We start from the raw sequence: 16318 nt of genomic DNA on the forward strand, positions 1-16318 counted from the left end.
TAAATTAGAGGTCATCAGTCCTCTGACTGATATTAAATGCTCTCTGATGAGCACAGGGCAAAATCCATTTTACCAACACCTGTGATTGCCCCTTTTTTTCCCCAGGAAATGTGTACAGAAATCCCCTAGCTCTCTCAGTTGTCACCAGGCTGTGGTGAGTGACCAAGCAGGGGTACCAGGGACACCAGCACCCTCAGTGATTGTGACTAAAAAATCCATCTGTGCAGCTCTTCCATCACTCCCACACACCAGGGTGACTTTATCCCAGCTGAATGGAAGATTCTTTCAAAATGTAATGCAAATAAAAACCAGACACGCAGTGAGCACAGGGTAGTGTGGCACAGAGCTCTTCCTCTGAGAGCTGAACAGTCTGAGGTGGTGTGTTCCAGCCAAGATGCTCCTCAGCTGTTTCTGCATGAGGGGATTTGCAGTGCTGCTACATAAACAAAAGCAGTGCAGCACTTTACAAAATGCTTTTGGGGTAACCATGAACATGTTAAAGGGAAGACATGCACCATATCTTCAGTTTACAGAATTGCAAAACAAGCTGGTGGGGGCAGGAGGAGAAAACTGGAATGGGAAGGATTTAGGCTGACTTCCCACAAACCTGCAGAAAATACACAAAATCCCCAAAAGATCTTATTTCCTAATTAACTGACTCAAAATGAAATCATTTTTTCTTTCTCCCAAATGACAGGATTACTTACACAAATTATCAAAATAGCTGAGTTAAGCTCAGAGAAAAAGAATTAGTTTCCTACAGCAGAAGGCTGTTGCTATACATGTTATTTTAATATGCACAACTCAAAAACAGCCAACAGCTTAAAATCACTCTCTCTGGAGAGAAGACTGAAAAAACCTCATCTGACACTATTTTGGAGGGATGGTGAAAGGAAAAAAAAATTGGTGATCTAACAGCAGAGCAGAAGAAAAGCCATTCAGCTGTCTGGGAAGCAGAACTCCAGTTTAGACTGGAAAGCACCCAGCTGAAGTCATTCCACTTCCAACTCAGATATGATTTAAAATAATCCTAAAATTCTCATTCTTGAATCAATAAACAGGAGGTAGAATTATTTTAGTGCATTAACAGAGACATGAATGACACACCAGTGGTAACTACACCACCCACCCAGATGTCTGCAGCACCTGAACCTAAATCACTGCCTCACCAGCCCTTTTTAAACCCACATGCTGTACTGTTGCCTCACTGGAACAACAGCAAGCAGAGGTATTCTGGAGGTTTCAACTCAGTGGTAACAGCTCACAGGTCTTAAATCACAGCAAGTCTTCACAGGGAACTTATTTCATTTGGCAGACATTTAAACTAGAGCTCAGTTACAAATAAATAAATAAATAAATGAAAAGTCTTGTAAGACACTGCTTTTCCAGGATGTTCTATGAGCTCTGTAAGGGTCAGGACAGCCCACCTCCAATTTTGACAGTGAAGTCCTCGGCCACCATGCAGTTCCTGGCGGCGAGGTCCCTGTGCACGAACTTGTTGGCGTTGAGATAAGCCATGCCGTCCGCGATCTCTCCTGCCATCTGGATCATCTTCTTCAGGGTTGGGGGCGCCTGCCCAGGGTTGTTCTGAGCAACAGCAAGATCAAACAGTTAACAGACAGCCATTCTCTCGTGCACATACCGTCCTCGTGTTCTGTTCCTTTAATTTATCCACATTGCGATTTCCAGATCAAGGGCAAAAGCCGCTGAGCTCATTTTCTACAGAGGCTGCTGTGATTTCAGTGGCGAGTGACCTGTGTGTCATCTTTATCCTTCAGCCCTGTGCCACATGTTATATTTTAGTTGTTAGACTGATGGCCTATGCATGAGAGTTTGCACAGGAGCTAAGGTAACAGATATAGCAGGGGCAATGGGCAGGACACACAACATGAAACAATTATCCTAACATGTGCTCTTAAACCAGCCAATTTCTGTAACATCTTGATGAGAAAGTACATCAGACAAGAAATCTAATGCAAATCTAGAGAAGAGCACTCTGTGACACAAGAAGGGACCTATTCCATGTGGCACCCTGGGCTGCCTCATGGAAGAGCTGCTGGAGATCACACAGCAACTCATGTTTTGTCCTTAGACTGAAGGAGAAGGGCAGGAAAGGCTAATTGCCTGCTGCTTCCAACGTGAGGCTGTCTTGTTCAAGATGATTCAAAGTGAAGAAATAAACATCCAGCAACTCGTGACTCACCTCTGTGTCTGGCCTCAATGATCTCAGGTAACTTTTGAGGTCCCCACGTGTCATCAGCTCCATGATAACCAGTGTAGGCTGGCCCTGAGAAACAACACCAAGCAGCCGAACCTGGCAGAGGAAAAACATGTTCAGTACAAGTATACAGGTACAGTTAATTATCATTTATTCATGTTGATATGTTGGGGGAACCTGTTGGAAAGGTCTGAATGCAGATTTGGTTCCACTTTCTGACTGGGGTTACATTATAATATTACAAAGCTGCACAGAGTCGAAGATAAAATCCCAAATTCCCACTTCAGTCAGGGCAGACATGCCCAGAACAGCCTCGTGTCAATGAGCACCAGGGCTGGAGGAGTCACAGCCCTGTCACCTCTTCAGGACTCACCACATGGTGACAGTTGAACTCCTTCATCACCGAGGCCTCGTTCAGGAACTCGATCCTCTCGCGCATGCTCGCCGACTCGTTGACCGTCTTGATGGCCACCCTGGTCTCTGGCTCATCCTTCACCACCCCCTTGGCAATTCCCTCGTACACCATCCCAAAGGAGCCTTGCCCCAGCTCCCGACACATGGTGATCTTCTCCCGGGGCACCTCCCACTCGTCTGGAACATACACTGAGGGGAGAGAGAACAGGCTGTGAGTGCACTGCCCCTGCTGGGATCACTCCCTGCTGCACGACAGAAACTGCCCCAGCACTTCTGGTGCTCAAACCCCACACAGAACGCTGAGAGCAGCCTCACTATGGTACTGACACACTGGGATAGAAATAAGGAACCTCAAAGCACAAAACCATGGTGGGAAGAGGCTCAGATCAATGCTTTAGGTTAAATATTTTCTTAAAATCCTTGCTCTCCTAATTTTCCCAGACAGCATCAAAGATACTTGATCACCTGTATCAGTTCAGTGTCTGCTGTATTCTCTATTAACACTGATTTTATGGCTAGAGGGAAGCAGACTCTGATCCAGCAGCTCTTTGCATAGCACTATTCTGATCCCTTGCACACACACCATTGCACCAGCAAAGGCAGAACTTGCTGCTGCTGCTGCAGGTCTTTGATCTGAGGCAGAAGAGAGCTCTCAGAAGGTGACTGCCAGGAGGCAGGACTGCCTCAGGCAAGAAGACATCCAAGCACTCACTGATGCTGCTGCCTATCAGTCACCAAAGGAGGGGACAGTCGTGTCACATGCTCTGCATGGGTGAAATGACAGGGTGAAACAGGGGATTATAGCATGAACAGTGACACACCTTTAACCCTAATGGTGTTGCTATAAAAAATAACAGTAAAATAGTGTGCTGCCACTCTGGGTAAACCCATTAGTCTCCTGGGGGCTTTTTGGTATACTGTTTCAGCAAGAATTCTACAACAGCAGCACCAAACCATAAACAGAAAAACTGAGGCCTCAAGGACATTTGTCTGATGATGTGATTCCTTTAAGTAGTGGGTTTGTTTCAATAGGGCAAAACAGAGCTTAAAAGGGCAAACATGAAAAACCACAAATTCATTCATGCTTCCTTCATTCCAGTGAAAACATCACTGGAAGAGTAGAAGATACTCTGAAAGTGAAACCAGTGAATCTGAATTTGCCTCAGGTGGATAAAACTACAGGAAAAAAATTCAAAATTCAACAGACAAGTGGCATTTACGTATTAGCAACTGTGGGTTCCAGGGCTGTCCTAATAAAACAGGGAAAGTGGCTTTCCAGCACATCCTTTAGAGTTTCATACTAAAAGTTTCATACCTTTCCAAGTCAGACACCAACAGAACACAGGACAGTAAAAGCATCACAAGTTCAGGTCACACTCACCATCTGAGGCACTGAAGTACTCGGGGTTCACAGAAGCATAAAGTACCCCATTGCCCAGTCTGTCACTGTTCCTGCAGAAATATTGAGGTTTATTTCTTTTCTCTTTAAATCTGAGTATATTTCAGATAATCTCTTGTACAGCTTTTCCACTGTTTCCTCAAATACAAAATATTATTTACTGCATGTGGAGTTTTTCAGACAAACTGAGCGGACAAACTGAGATCTTATCTATCTCACATAATCAATGGGAACACAGTCCAGAACAGCTGCCCAAGAATTCTGGAGTCTTCTCTACACCAAATCAGCACCAAGAAAATGTAAAGACAAGGTTCTTTTAGCTTCTTCTGGCCTTTCTTATAAGAAAGGCAGTTATGTTTTTATACAACCAGGAGACCTGTAGCTGAGAATGCACTTTACCATCATCAGCTCTGCTGGGGGAGTGAAGTTTTTGAGCAAAAAACAAGACTTCTTTTAGTGGGGGATTACATTCAACTATTTCCTAAGTGTTTCTAATATTTTATTTTAAAACCACACAATGTCACACCTCCCAATTTTACTGGGATGATTTTCAGAATAAGACAGGTAATAAATGCACTCTGAGAGCTTTTGCAGGGGACAGGTTCACAGAGAAAATATTCTTGTGTTAGAACAACAGTTTAAACAAGAAAAAATATCAGGAATTTCACCTAGGAGAGCCTAAGGAAAGCAAAGCAGGTCAGAGACAAAGCCCTTTCTGGAGAGCTTGAGCAGAACTGGTACCACTGTCTGCAGTGCTACCAGTGAATCAGAGCTGGAAATCATGGGATACTCAAGGACCATAATTAATGTGAGTGTAATAAAAAAACTTCCATAGTTAGAAAGTTGCAAGACTGAACATTTGTACTGCTATTAAGTTCTCATTATGTGTTTCAATGAGATTAAAAAAAAATAAATCACTAGTTACAAAAAACAAAACTGAGGAAAATAAATTAACAGAACAGTCCTAATGACTGCTCTTGGCCAGGATATAACTTTTTAAGTGATGCAAAGACTTCAAAAAACTCTAGAGAATTTGAAAAAAAAAACCAGATTAACCCAAATGGAACTAACTTTTTGTGATTTCCATTGACCCATATTTCACTCAAATCTTCTGATTATACAGGTCCAGTGTGTGCCACCACTGCCCCACTGACATGTTCCTCACAAGCCTTCCTCTTCCCATTCAAACATGATACTGCAATAAAAAACTCTCTTCCTATCTCCAGCAGCAGCAGCCAGATGCTGCTAACTCTAAACCACCTCCTTTTCCATACCAATGAGGCAGAATCCACCTCAGCCTCTCAACTCCTCTGAATGTCATGTCTCTTTTTAATTTCTAACTGGCTCCATGGGCACAGATTTGAAAATAAACAATTCCCCTCCTGCAGGGTTAAGCACCAGCACATGGAACTCACCTCTTTTTGTTGAAGACATAGAGCATTATCAGCAATCCCCCAAGGATGAGCAGCAGAGCAATAGGGAGCACAATTACCAAGTGCAGGAAGTTTCCATAGTTTGCTGCTGCAACCAACAACAAAACAATTGTATCAGGGTTTCTATAAAACCTCTGTTAACAAAGAAACATTCAAAACCCACTCAGTGTATTTCCATACAGGGAAGAAATCAAAGTTCTCATTTTCTTGTCTGATGTGGAAAAATGTACTCGGAAAGCCTCCCTGACTGCAGATGAGTGAAACAAGAAAGCAGACACTGAAAGGCATTAATTTTTCACAGAACAGTGTCTGTCTGGGCTTTGTTTTCACAAGCTATACTTAAAGGACTTGAATTCCTCAGTGAACAATATCCAATTGTTCACTTGTACATTCACCTTTTTTTCCACCTTTTGTTCACCTTGCAGCTGCTTGTATTGAGAATACACATGCACTGCACTTTACTTCCAATTGTTCAAAGTTCAGTAAGCAAAAAAACCAAAAAAGGATAAAGATGGAGTTGCAGTTTTCTGGGGATATACCTACTCCACAACTAAATACAGAATGTCTTATAGAGGGTCTCTGTGGTTATGTTCTTCCAAAATAGAAGTAATTCCCATTGTCAGGACCAGCATTACCCTTTCATCAGGACACACTTGTTACCAAATGCCACTCAGAACAGGTCAACCCACCAGCCAAAAATCTACACAAATGATTTGTTTCTCCACTTATTTTGCAATTTTAAGCAGGTTTGCCTTGTTGCCTGTACAGATTTTGTACATGGCAGCTCCATGTTGTTATAGCTAACACCACATTCCCAACACAGTTGCACATCCCAGGAAGCCACAGCAGGGTGTTCTCCACACCCACACCTGGCTGCACCTCTCACTGACACCCAAAGCTGCAAGGAAAGGACCACACCTCACATATCCCTCCTGGCTGTCAACACTTGCCAAAAAAAATGGACCAGAGAAGAGTTCCCAAATAACCAACAGCAATAAGAGGATTGTTTAGAGGCAAAAGGCTCAGATACCCAGTCACACAAACATCAGGAATTATTACAAAGACAATAAATCCCCAATTCAACAGACTACAAACATTTGTCTTACATTTGGGCTGCACATAAAAAGAGATGGGCTCAGTCCAGGACCCATTCCCAGCTAAGGAAGTGGCCTGAACTCTGGCTGAATAGTTTCCAGGGTTCAGGTGAGTGAGTTTAGCTCCTCCAAGTTTCTTGTATTCCTGTCTGGAAACACATTCCCGCTTCTCCTAGAAGAAGAAAGCAATTTACACATGTTATTATCTTCACATTCTGAAGAAAGCAGTATAGTTGCAGGATAAGCTCATTTTTATAATTAAAAGCCCCTCCTGATCAGTTTTATTTCAACCACCATAAGGAGATACATGGAATTTAAGAACTCAAAGGAAATGAAGGAAAGATGCTGGCAGGTGCTGGGTGTCTGAAATCACAATTTCTGCTTGTGCAGCACTACACAGAAGCATGTTAAGATCCTTTATTGTGTATAAATTAAGAGTTATGAGCAGTAATGTCAAATCCTCACCTCGCCGTGCTGCCCATATTTGATTTCATACATCAGGATCAGCCCATTTGGATTTGCAGGCTCCAACCACTTCAGGTAGACAGTATTTTCCTCTTTTGCTTCCCATGATACTGTTCCTGGAATGTTATCTGCTCCCTCTGCAAAATATTTACAGGTGATGTGAGAGGGACATCTATGACTGAAATAGGAACATCAGCAAGAGTTGAGGAAAATGGAAGGTTTGTGATATTCTTCAGGTGCAGAAGCTCTGCAGCAAGAGCCATTCAAATACAGGGAACAAACTCTACTGGCCAAGGGTCTGCTGGAGATTAGCTCAGTCTGAACTGCTGGTTCCCAGAAAATCAGTGCAGAGCATACAGCTCCACCAGCCATGGGCTCTGTGTGCCAAAACACCCTGGTTGGTTATCAGCATCTTATTCTTCCTTCCCAACTCCCCCAACACCAGAACAGCACAGGGAGCTATTCCCACCAAATGGCTGCAGAGCTGTAAACACACAACATCTGCCCCACTGACAGTCATAGGAAATCCAGCCCCATTTAAAACAGTCTCAGCAGCAATTCAGGAACTGCTTTATCCCTATTTGGTTCCTAATAGTTTTATGTGATTTATCCAAAATTTAACAGGAATGTGAGGCGTGTTTCAGTCTGGACTGAAAAAATAACACCTTCCTAAAGATCTCAAATTTAACAGAAGAAAACAGGATTGTTTAGCCTTTAATTTTCAGAGGTATGTGTTAAAGTCTGGGAAGAGTTCTTTCCTTTTCCCTGATCTCAGGATTTCCTTATTTCCTTGAAATAAGCAATACTTTTTGCTTTTTTTACTGACACAGCTGGCTCTGGATTATGATAGCCTTTCCTTCCAGAAACAAAACAAAATTGCTACCATTCTGCATCCAATATCCCCAGACATCTGCTGGAGTCAGAAGCTCGTTGCATACGAGCTTACACTAAAATCATCTCTATTCTTCTCAGAAGTACAATCTGCAAAAGTCTCGAAGACGAGCACAGCATTCAAAGCTTCCTATTTGAAGTAGTCTAGAGGCCAGGGATTGGGCACAAAGAAACAAGTATTCCTCCTGTTCCCAGGCTGGACAAATGCATGGTCGTTCTGTGACAGAAGAAACATTTGGCAAACATTCCCACCAGCAAAACTGCAACATCTGCAAACAGTTCTGAGTGAACACAGCAAAACCAAACATTAGCAGAGAAACGTTGCCGTGGCTCTATTCAGCACACAGGGAGCTGAGGAACAAAACCCTTCAGCCCACCATGTCTGAGGGTCTCACTTCTATTGCTGGGAAACAGAGTCTCTCCTAATTATCCTGGCAGTCAACTTCTCCCTGTCTCCAGCTCCCAGCACAGACTCAAACACTGCTCAGTACACACAACACACCAGTGGAACAAAAAAATCTGCACAGCTCCAATTTATCCTGCTGCATGGAGGTTTTTTACTGTACCCCATTGTTAATTCTAACAGGTTTGGGAGAGTTTGCCCCCCTGAGCCTGATCCCTGCCCAGTCAAGGAGAGGTGTCCCATGTGAGCATACCTGAGGGCATGGTTCTGGCAAACACGAAGTTGGACGCGCTGCAGCCGAGCGTGTCGGCCTCGTGGTTGCAGCTGTGAATATCGATGCGGTAGAGAGTGAAAGGCTGCAGGTGGGAGATCACAGTTCTCTCCTTGCCATCCACCTTGGTCTCAAAGAAGGGATATTCCACCTCGCTCTCCTCCGTGTCAGAGGCGTTGGTGAAGTGCTCGGTGCCGGTGGCGTTCCTGCTCCGCGTGGCCAGGGTGGCGTTGGCGATCCGGAACACGTCCCTCCGCTTCCGGTCAGGCCTGAGGACACACGGGGACATAACAGGGCTCTTGAGAAAATCCACTTCTCCAGCTTTGGGAAAACTGTGCCAAACACCCCAGAGAAACAGGTAATAGCTAATAAAAAAGCTAAATAAAGGAAACTGCAAAACAAGAGGAAAACTCTCTCTTAGTCTGAACCTTCCATATGTCAGCACATCTCATTTCTCTCTCTTTTGGTCAGGAACCAACCAAAACTCCAAAGCTCACACTGCACCCCAAGATGAATGTGCAAACTTCTGACCTCACACAAACCAACCAGCAAAGAACAGCTTCACCACTACTGAACAAGCATCCTGGATTTGTGTCTCATGGCAGTGATGCTGAAGCCTAAAATAAAAATCAGATGCTGAAGGTTGAAAAGGTTAGGGGGGAAAAACTGTTTTGAAGTTTGCTGGACTAGCAAAGGAAGTTGAGCCTACTGAGAGTTAGCTTTGCAGTTGTGATGAAATCAGAATGTATTGCACTGAGAGGAGAAACTCTGGGAGGCAGCTGAAGGCCATGAAGGCTCACCACCGCTCGGGTGGCCATCTGTGTACCTCTGCTTCCCTCACCCAAACAAAAGCTCTGCAAAGGAACAATCCTCCTATGCAACAGAACTCAGCACCAATATTGTGTGGAGGCGAAGTTCAGTGAGCAGCTTTGCCTTACAGGCATCTGGGTGAAATTTAAACAGAGTTAAAAAGTTGAAGATTTACAGGCACACCATTGCTTTCTCAAGAAGAGTCACTTCAAAACCAATTTGGGCTTGAATCCTACCCCTGAAATCACTTCACCAGTGTCCATGAACACCTGGCCAGTGCCACAAGTACCAAGGGCACGAGCTCCAACAGCTCTACCAGAGAGCAAGTTACAAATGAGGCCTCCCTCGAACACACAACAGGAGGAAAGATGACTCAACAGGAGAACTTAATTCACTGTCAAATATATCATCTGAGTACATGCAGCCACAGAGCAGCATGCTGCAGAGAGAGCCAAGAACAGGCTCACTCAGTTTTGAAACCTTCTGGCAGAGGTTGGATGAATTTTTTTTCTTTAGGAGTTGACTACAAAAATTTCCAAAATCGCTTTACTATGTCGTGAGTAGTCGTTTTGACACTCCAGCCACCATGTAAACCACGTCACAGAAATCAACACAGACAAGAAAGAATTTCCTAAGTTAGCAACAAATTGTTTTAGGCAACACACAAGTGTCTTGTCAGTTACGGCAATTTCATAGGATATAAGCATTTGTGCCTTGTCTACACTGGTATCTATGAAGTTACTAAACCTATTCACCCTGCTTACAGTGTGTATTGATTTACTGCTTTAGCCCAGTGGAAAGAACAAACCTATCAGTAAAAAGCTGGATGCCCAGACCTGAACTGATGAACATTTGTGCAGACTCTGTGGTCAAAGCAGTGAAAGTAAAAAGTTCATTTTCAATCAACCACAAAAGCATGTGCCAATGCAAGAATCCAAAAGGCCTGACTTTATCACTGCTTTTATGGGATGCATGGAGCTTCAACTCTTTGGTGGTGTCTGGGAGTAGAGGGGAGTACAGCCCTACCCTGTCTTTGGAGAAAAAGATAAAGGAACACAAAACTTGTTGGTGAAAACTACAGTTGTGTCAGGAAGAGAAAAGAGTTGCAGGATAACCACAAGGCAAACATAATTAAAACATCATGAGATTTTTCAGTCAAGCAGCTTCCTGAATTCATGAAATGGAGAGATAAAGGCAAAAAACAAGTATCCAAGGAAGTAAGGGAAAGTCAAGAGAGAAAAACTTGGAAAATCATGTATTCCATTAAGGGAGAGAAAGGAAAAGAAATGCAAGAAAAAAATTAAAAATAATACTATACAAAATTAAAATCAAATCAAAAGACTAAAAAAACCCCTTGCTATTTAACAGCAAAACTCACTCTTTTTCTACTTCATGGCAATTTTAATATTACTGCTCTGAATACACTCAGAGAAACATCCTACTCATCAGAGAAACAAAAACCTTGGAGAAGAAACTCATTCTCCTCTGGTACTGAGTGTCTCTTCAAGCCTAAGCTGAGTCCTGTGTGAAATCCACTATGGCATTAATACACATGGGGTCATCCAGAAGCTGCACAAGAGATTAGATCTATAGACTTCTTAAACAATCTTAAAACCACCCAGCCAAATACTTTAATGCTGTATTACATGCTGCAACTCTTTCATAATAACCTGGAGACAGGTAGAACACTGGAAATAAATACTACTATTGAGGCTTGCATTAACACATTAATTAACTTCTCCCCTGGGAAAGAGAGAAAAAAAAACTGACATCAAGTAACAAGCTGCTTAGATTTGTCCCATGGAGATGTCTCACCAGCTCATAAACTTTAATTTCCCTGACATACAGTCTCTTAAAAGTTGCTTGGCTATGCAGCTATTGCTGAGCATTGTCCCTTATCTGCCCCTGCTGTTATAAAACACCCTAATGGCAGTAATTTAAGAGAAAAGGACAAGCTTTCAGGAAATTCTGTGAACTGATCAGTTTATTTGTTACTGAGTTCAAGGTTCTAAGAGTTTTCTTGGAGGGGGGCAGGACTGCAAGACAATTTGGGAGAAGACAACACATTTTGAATTACAAATGTTTGGGGAAATAGAAAACCTCCTTTGCAAAGGGCTTTCAAGTAGTTTAGGCTTGACACATGGCTTTCAAAACTCCCTGCTGTGCTATTTCATGAAGTCCAAAATCAGATCTTGCCATTTCCCATGGCTCAGCATTTCCATCATGAGCAGACACAGAGGCTGTAACTTCCCTGTACCTGATCCTGGCTGCTGCTTCTCATCATCACTGGGGAAACACTTCACAAATGCTCAGTGTGACCCAAACACAGTTCACACTTCTCACCTCCCAAGAGAGGCAGTATTTAGTTCCTCATTTTTAGGATAAAGTTAAGAAGCGTCACAAACATCAAAGTCTCAACCTCAACAAGTCAATCCAACACATCCTTGAATAAAGGTCCAAAAAATCACAATGAAGAATGATATGAACTTGCATCAATGAGCAGCAGTGCCACACTTCAGAGTTCTCAAACACAGGATTTGACCATGGGCTTGCCCTGCCAGGAGGGACAATGAGACAAGGTGCACCACTGAGATCTAACAGTGTATTAAAAAATGTAACACAACAGCTGTACTCTGTGTGCCCTGCCCCAGAATCCAGGCACCCAAAGCAACAACAGCCTACCTAAAAGATAAATTGGAAACTCAAGGATCAAAATCACCAATTAATTCAGTAGGATCTACTCTGTGCTGCAGCACAGAATCATTACAATCCCACCTAACATATAAGCAGGTGTTTATTGTGGAAAGTGGAATTATTTAGTATTTCTCTGCAAAGCTGACCCAGGAAACATACAAGCCCTTTGCAATTAGTGCAGTGAGACAAGAAAACCAGTTTCAATTCTGTGTGGCAACTGTGCCCTTAATTTCAAAGATAAATCTTCAGATTAGGAGCACAAGCACTTCAATGGTTATTTAGAGAAAAATCACATCTGAAACCCTCCGTCTGCCTCATGTTGCTCATCTCTGAAACCCTTACAGACAATGAGCTCCTTAAGTGACTCTTGAGTCTGAAAAGAAACCATCACTGAAATCCTTGATCAATACAGCTAAGAACCCTTACTATGGGCTACAATTGAAAGAAAGAAATGAAAATTGGCAAATAAGAGAAACTGCCAAGTAGGGCTGTGGATTGTCTCACATGAAAGGAAAGGTAATGTTTAGTGTTTCAGGTGTTACTGTGTGCTTTCATGTCCAGGAAACCTCAGTTCTAGGAAATGTTAAAAGATGAAATTATCAGCCCTACTTCCAAAGAAGTGTCCAAAATCCATTACCTGGGGACAAAGATGGAGTTATGAAGGAAGTTCTCAAAGACTTTCCGGTACTCTGCTTCCTCCTTCTCCGCTTGCTTTTCTGCCTCTGTCTTGGGACAAGCACAGCAAGGTCCTTTTTCTCCCCCACAGCCCTCTGGCTTGGTGGGCTCAGTGGCTTCTTCTGTATCAATGGTCCCATCAGCATACCTTCGAATTGGGACTTTATCTTGAAAGGAAAGAACAGAGTTGGCTTCTTTCCCTCCAGATCCCAGATACAGCAACAATCCATGTTTACCCATTCCCTCTACTTGCTGTTATTTAGCTCTTGAGTCCCAGAGTCCCAGGCATTTCAACACAAGAGCATTTGGTTCTCCTACCTTTGGAGCAGTAGTTGTGTCTGTACAGGTAACTGTCCTGAGGCTGCTGCTGCCAGCGCACGATGTAGTAGGAGAGGTTCCCATTGGGAAGAGAGGGAGGGTTCCATTTCACAATCAGCTGGGATGAGGAGTTGGATGCTGAAATAACATCCAGGGGAATGGATGGCACTAGAGAAGGAAAAAAGAAAGAAAAAAAGAAAGGTGTTTAAATCTAGAGCACTCCACAATGTATTTCCGTGTAAGCTTTTGAGTGACTCCCAATGCATTTCTATACTGCAAGGAAAAACACCACCTTATTTCAAAGAAAGGATTTTCTACTTATGCCAACAGTTAAGGCTTCAAGTGAAACCAAGCCCCAACCTAAAGTTGTACCTAAGTTAGTCTTTACAATGGAACAAAGCCTGAAATTCCAACTCCAAGAAGTTCTCACAGTTCCTAATGACAGTAATATCTGAAAAACCAGAGCTTGAATTCAAATTTTAATACTACTTTCATACTAGTGAAACTGCCAGCACTAGGCACATCATCTGCACATAAATTTTATTTCTGTATCAACAACAGAACTTGAACAGTAATGCACTGATCGCCTGCAGCATCATCAACCTCTCACCCTCTCACCTGCAGCATTGGTTCGAATATAGATAATTTCACTTTTTGCTCCATGAATATGATGATTTTCCATCATTGTGAGGGTAACAGCCTTGACATAAATGGCATACTGAGTCCAAGGCTTCAATCCCTGCAGCAAAATTCCAGGATTGTTCTCTTTGTTTGGTGGCAGGTCAACATCAACCATGTTCCAGCTGTTGGAGCCACATGCATCTTGCCCATCGTACTCTGTCACATTTTTGAATGGTCTGAAATATTCAAAGAAAAAAGTAGCACAAATACTTATTTTCTCCCAAAGATTGTCATATACGTATGAGAAAGCCTCACTTCAAAGTTACTCAATGAAACAAATAAAGCCTACTTGCTTTCTACAGCAGAATATACCAGGGAAAAAAATAAAAGGTATTTCCAAGCAGTACAAAACTCAGTTTTAGTAGTAAACAATAAAACAACATTCTCCAAGAAAACACTATATTTATTTATTTTTTTACCCAAAACAGGCAATGAAATCCTTCAGGCATATTTAGACTTTAAAAAAACATATATCCAACAGAAGCAACTCAAAACGGCAATTGATAGAGGTCAAGCTTTTTACCATGAAGAACCCAAAGTTCCAAGACTGGTCTTGACCAGTCCAATAGGCTTTTTACCCTTTTATTTCCACATAATGTAAACACATTTATATAGCTCTACTTTTCAAAAGTTGTAACATTGGTGCAAGAGCATACAAACTCTTGTTATTAATATCTGTACACTTGCCAGCACTGGTTTCACTGTAGAATGTCACAATGATCTTTTTCAAGTGATGCTGGACATGAACCATTTGTGCTTCCATGTCTCATTACCAGCATTCCAAACCTCCCTTTCACACCTCCAGACTGCTTAGAGAGTTATTTTTGTGCTCATTTGGGCTTTTTATTATTTTAAATCTGAGCCATTAGAAGGGTATGTAGAGACATCTCCCAAGTAATTTGGATTTCTCCAGTAACTGCCCCACACCTTCATTATCAAGAGATATTAATGCAGGAAATGAGCAAAGCTGGGTAGTCTAAACAACCCCAAATCCTGAGCAAATAAGTATCCAGGTGGCAGGGCAAACTCCTGACCTGGAATGCTCTCTAGTCAGTACTTTGACTAGAGAGAGAAAATATCTCAGTAATCATGACAACTTAGGAGGAGCTCCAAATCAGACCCCTGAGAAGAGCCAAGCCATCCACCTTTCTCCTTTTCCAAATTTAAAACTTCCTGATGGAATTGCAATCCATTTGTAGGACTCATTCAAACCCATCCTCTTTCTAAAGGAGGCTTGTGCTCCACCAAGGAAAGAATCAGAACTGAAGCAGGACTTGAGGATGCACAAACTCAATGAGCCATCCCATAATAGAAACAGAATCATCTGCTCTCCCTTGGGCTGCCCTGGCTCATCTCTGACATCTACTTACGCCTCTTTGTAGTAAACAGTGAAGCTGATGAGGTCTCTGTAATCCGGAGGGCGATACCGCTCCCATGTCAGCTTAATCCGATTCTTGAGCGTCGTGTTGGAAACAAAATGCAGAATTTTGCTTTCACCTGCAATACAAAAGGACAGGACATGCCAGAGTTGGTATCACATCACCTGTCAGTGTTTTTTGCTTCTTAGATTTCAGTTTTAGCTAATGAGCCTTTCCAGGAGCACCTATGGCACCACGGGATACCAACAGCCTTTCTCTGCAGAGCTTCTTCTTTCCTCCTACTGCATTTGAGTGCTTAAGCAGTGACCTTGGTAATCAGTTTAAAACATGCTTGAGCCACTTATTAATTTTTTGAAGCGGATTTTCCTTTAACACATCATCAGAAAGCTCTTGAAAACTACTTCAGACTCTCCCTGAGCGAGGGATGGAAGTGCTGTTTATCCACAGGACTGCTTTTGGAAGCAGTAAATTCATCATCCAGCTCCAAAGCACGTGCGGAGCAGCCACTGGCCTCTGTGTGCTCACTCTCCAGGACAACTTTTGACAACTACCATTTGTTTTTCTGGAGACTGAACAACATGGAAAAGACAAAGGAGTTTACATTCCTATTCATCAGAGGCTGGACCAAGAACTCCAAAACTCAGTTCATATACGGCACAACCATTTGATGGCAGCAGCTTCCAGCTACTCTTCTGAACAGACCTGGATGGAAGCCCACAGCTTTGAAATGAATGGCTTCCCACTACCAACTCACTGAGCTTTCCAACCCAAAACAAAATAGCATTTTAAAAACTTAATTCTTGGATGAAGAAATTGTGTTCTGTCAACTGTGAGCTAGTTTCTAATGTTCCACAGAAGCTCTGAAAATAAAGAGGTTTTCACCCTCGTGTACACTGGCACTGTTGGTGCTATCTTTGCAAAGGCAGTTGAGCTTTTGTTGATTCTTTTGCCCTTCTCAGAGTCAGAAAGCTTTCTGTACTGGTTTCTTAAAAAAGCAGGCAGCGGCTGGCACTGGCCTCAGTGGTAGTAAGGCCTGGCTGTGTGTCTGTAACTCCTCCAGGACTGCAAGGCTTTGCTCTATTCAGTGTGCAAAGAATGGAGGGTGCTTAGAGCAAGGATCTGGGCCATCTGCATGTCTGCATCGCGCCCAAAGACATTCAGCAGGCTACGTGT

The 16318-nt window shown here is 42.8% G+C and overlaps 1 protein-coding gene across 2 annotated transcripts in view; it reads right to left on the reverse strand.

Annotated features, from left to right (window-relative positions):
* IGF1R (insulin like growth factor 1 receptor) overlaps window positions 1-16318 on the reverse strand; it is a 168938-nt gene that overhangs the window by 15579 nt on the left and 137041 nt on the right. Inside the window, exons 7-18 of one of the 2 annotated variants that reach the window (XM_033070483.2) lie at window positions 15137-15263; window positions 13704-13942; window positions 13086-13253; window positions 12730-12934; window positions 8571-8857; window positions 7024-7160; window positions 6571-6730; window positions 5447-5549; window positions 4014-4084; window positions 2592-2821; window positions 2204-2314; window positions 1428-1587 (exon numbers count right to left, since the gene is read on the reverse strand). In XM_033070483.2, coding sequence (XP_032926374.1) covers window positions 1428-1587; window positions 2204-2314; window positions 2592-2821; window positions 4014-4084; window positions 5447-5549; window positions 6571-6730; window positions 7024-7160; window positions 8571-8857; window positions 12730-12934; window positions 13086-13253; window positions 13704-13942; window positions 15137-15263 — 1998 coding nt within the window. Of the gene's footprint in view, window positions 1-1427; window positions 1588-2203; window positions 2315-2591; window positions 2822-4013; window positions 4085-5446; window positions 5553-6570; window positions 6731-7023; window positions 7161-8570; window positions 8858-12729; window positions 12935-13085; window positions 13254-13703; window positions 13943-15136; window positions 15264-16318 lie in introns of both variants that reach the window. The other variant, XM_033070482.2, reaches the window with a different exon arrangement.

This window comes from Catharus ustulatus, chromosome 12 (assembly GCF_009819885.2).
Source record: "Catharus ustulatus isolate bCatUst1 chromosome 12, bCatUst1.pri.v2, whole genome shotgun sequence".
NCBI lineage: Eukaryota > Metazoa > Chordata > Aves > Passeriformes > Turdidae > Catharus > Catharus ustulatus.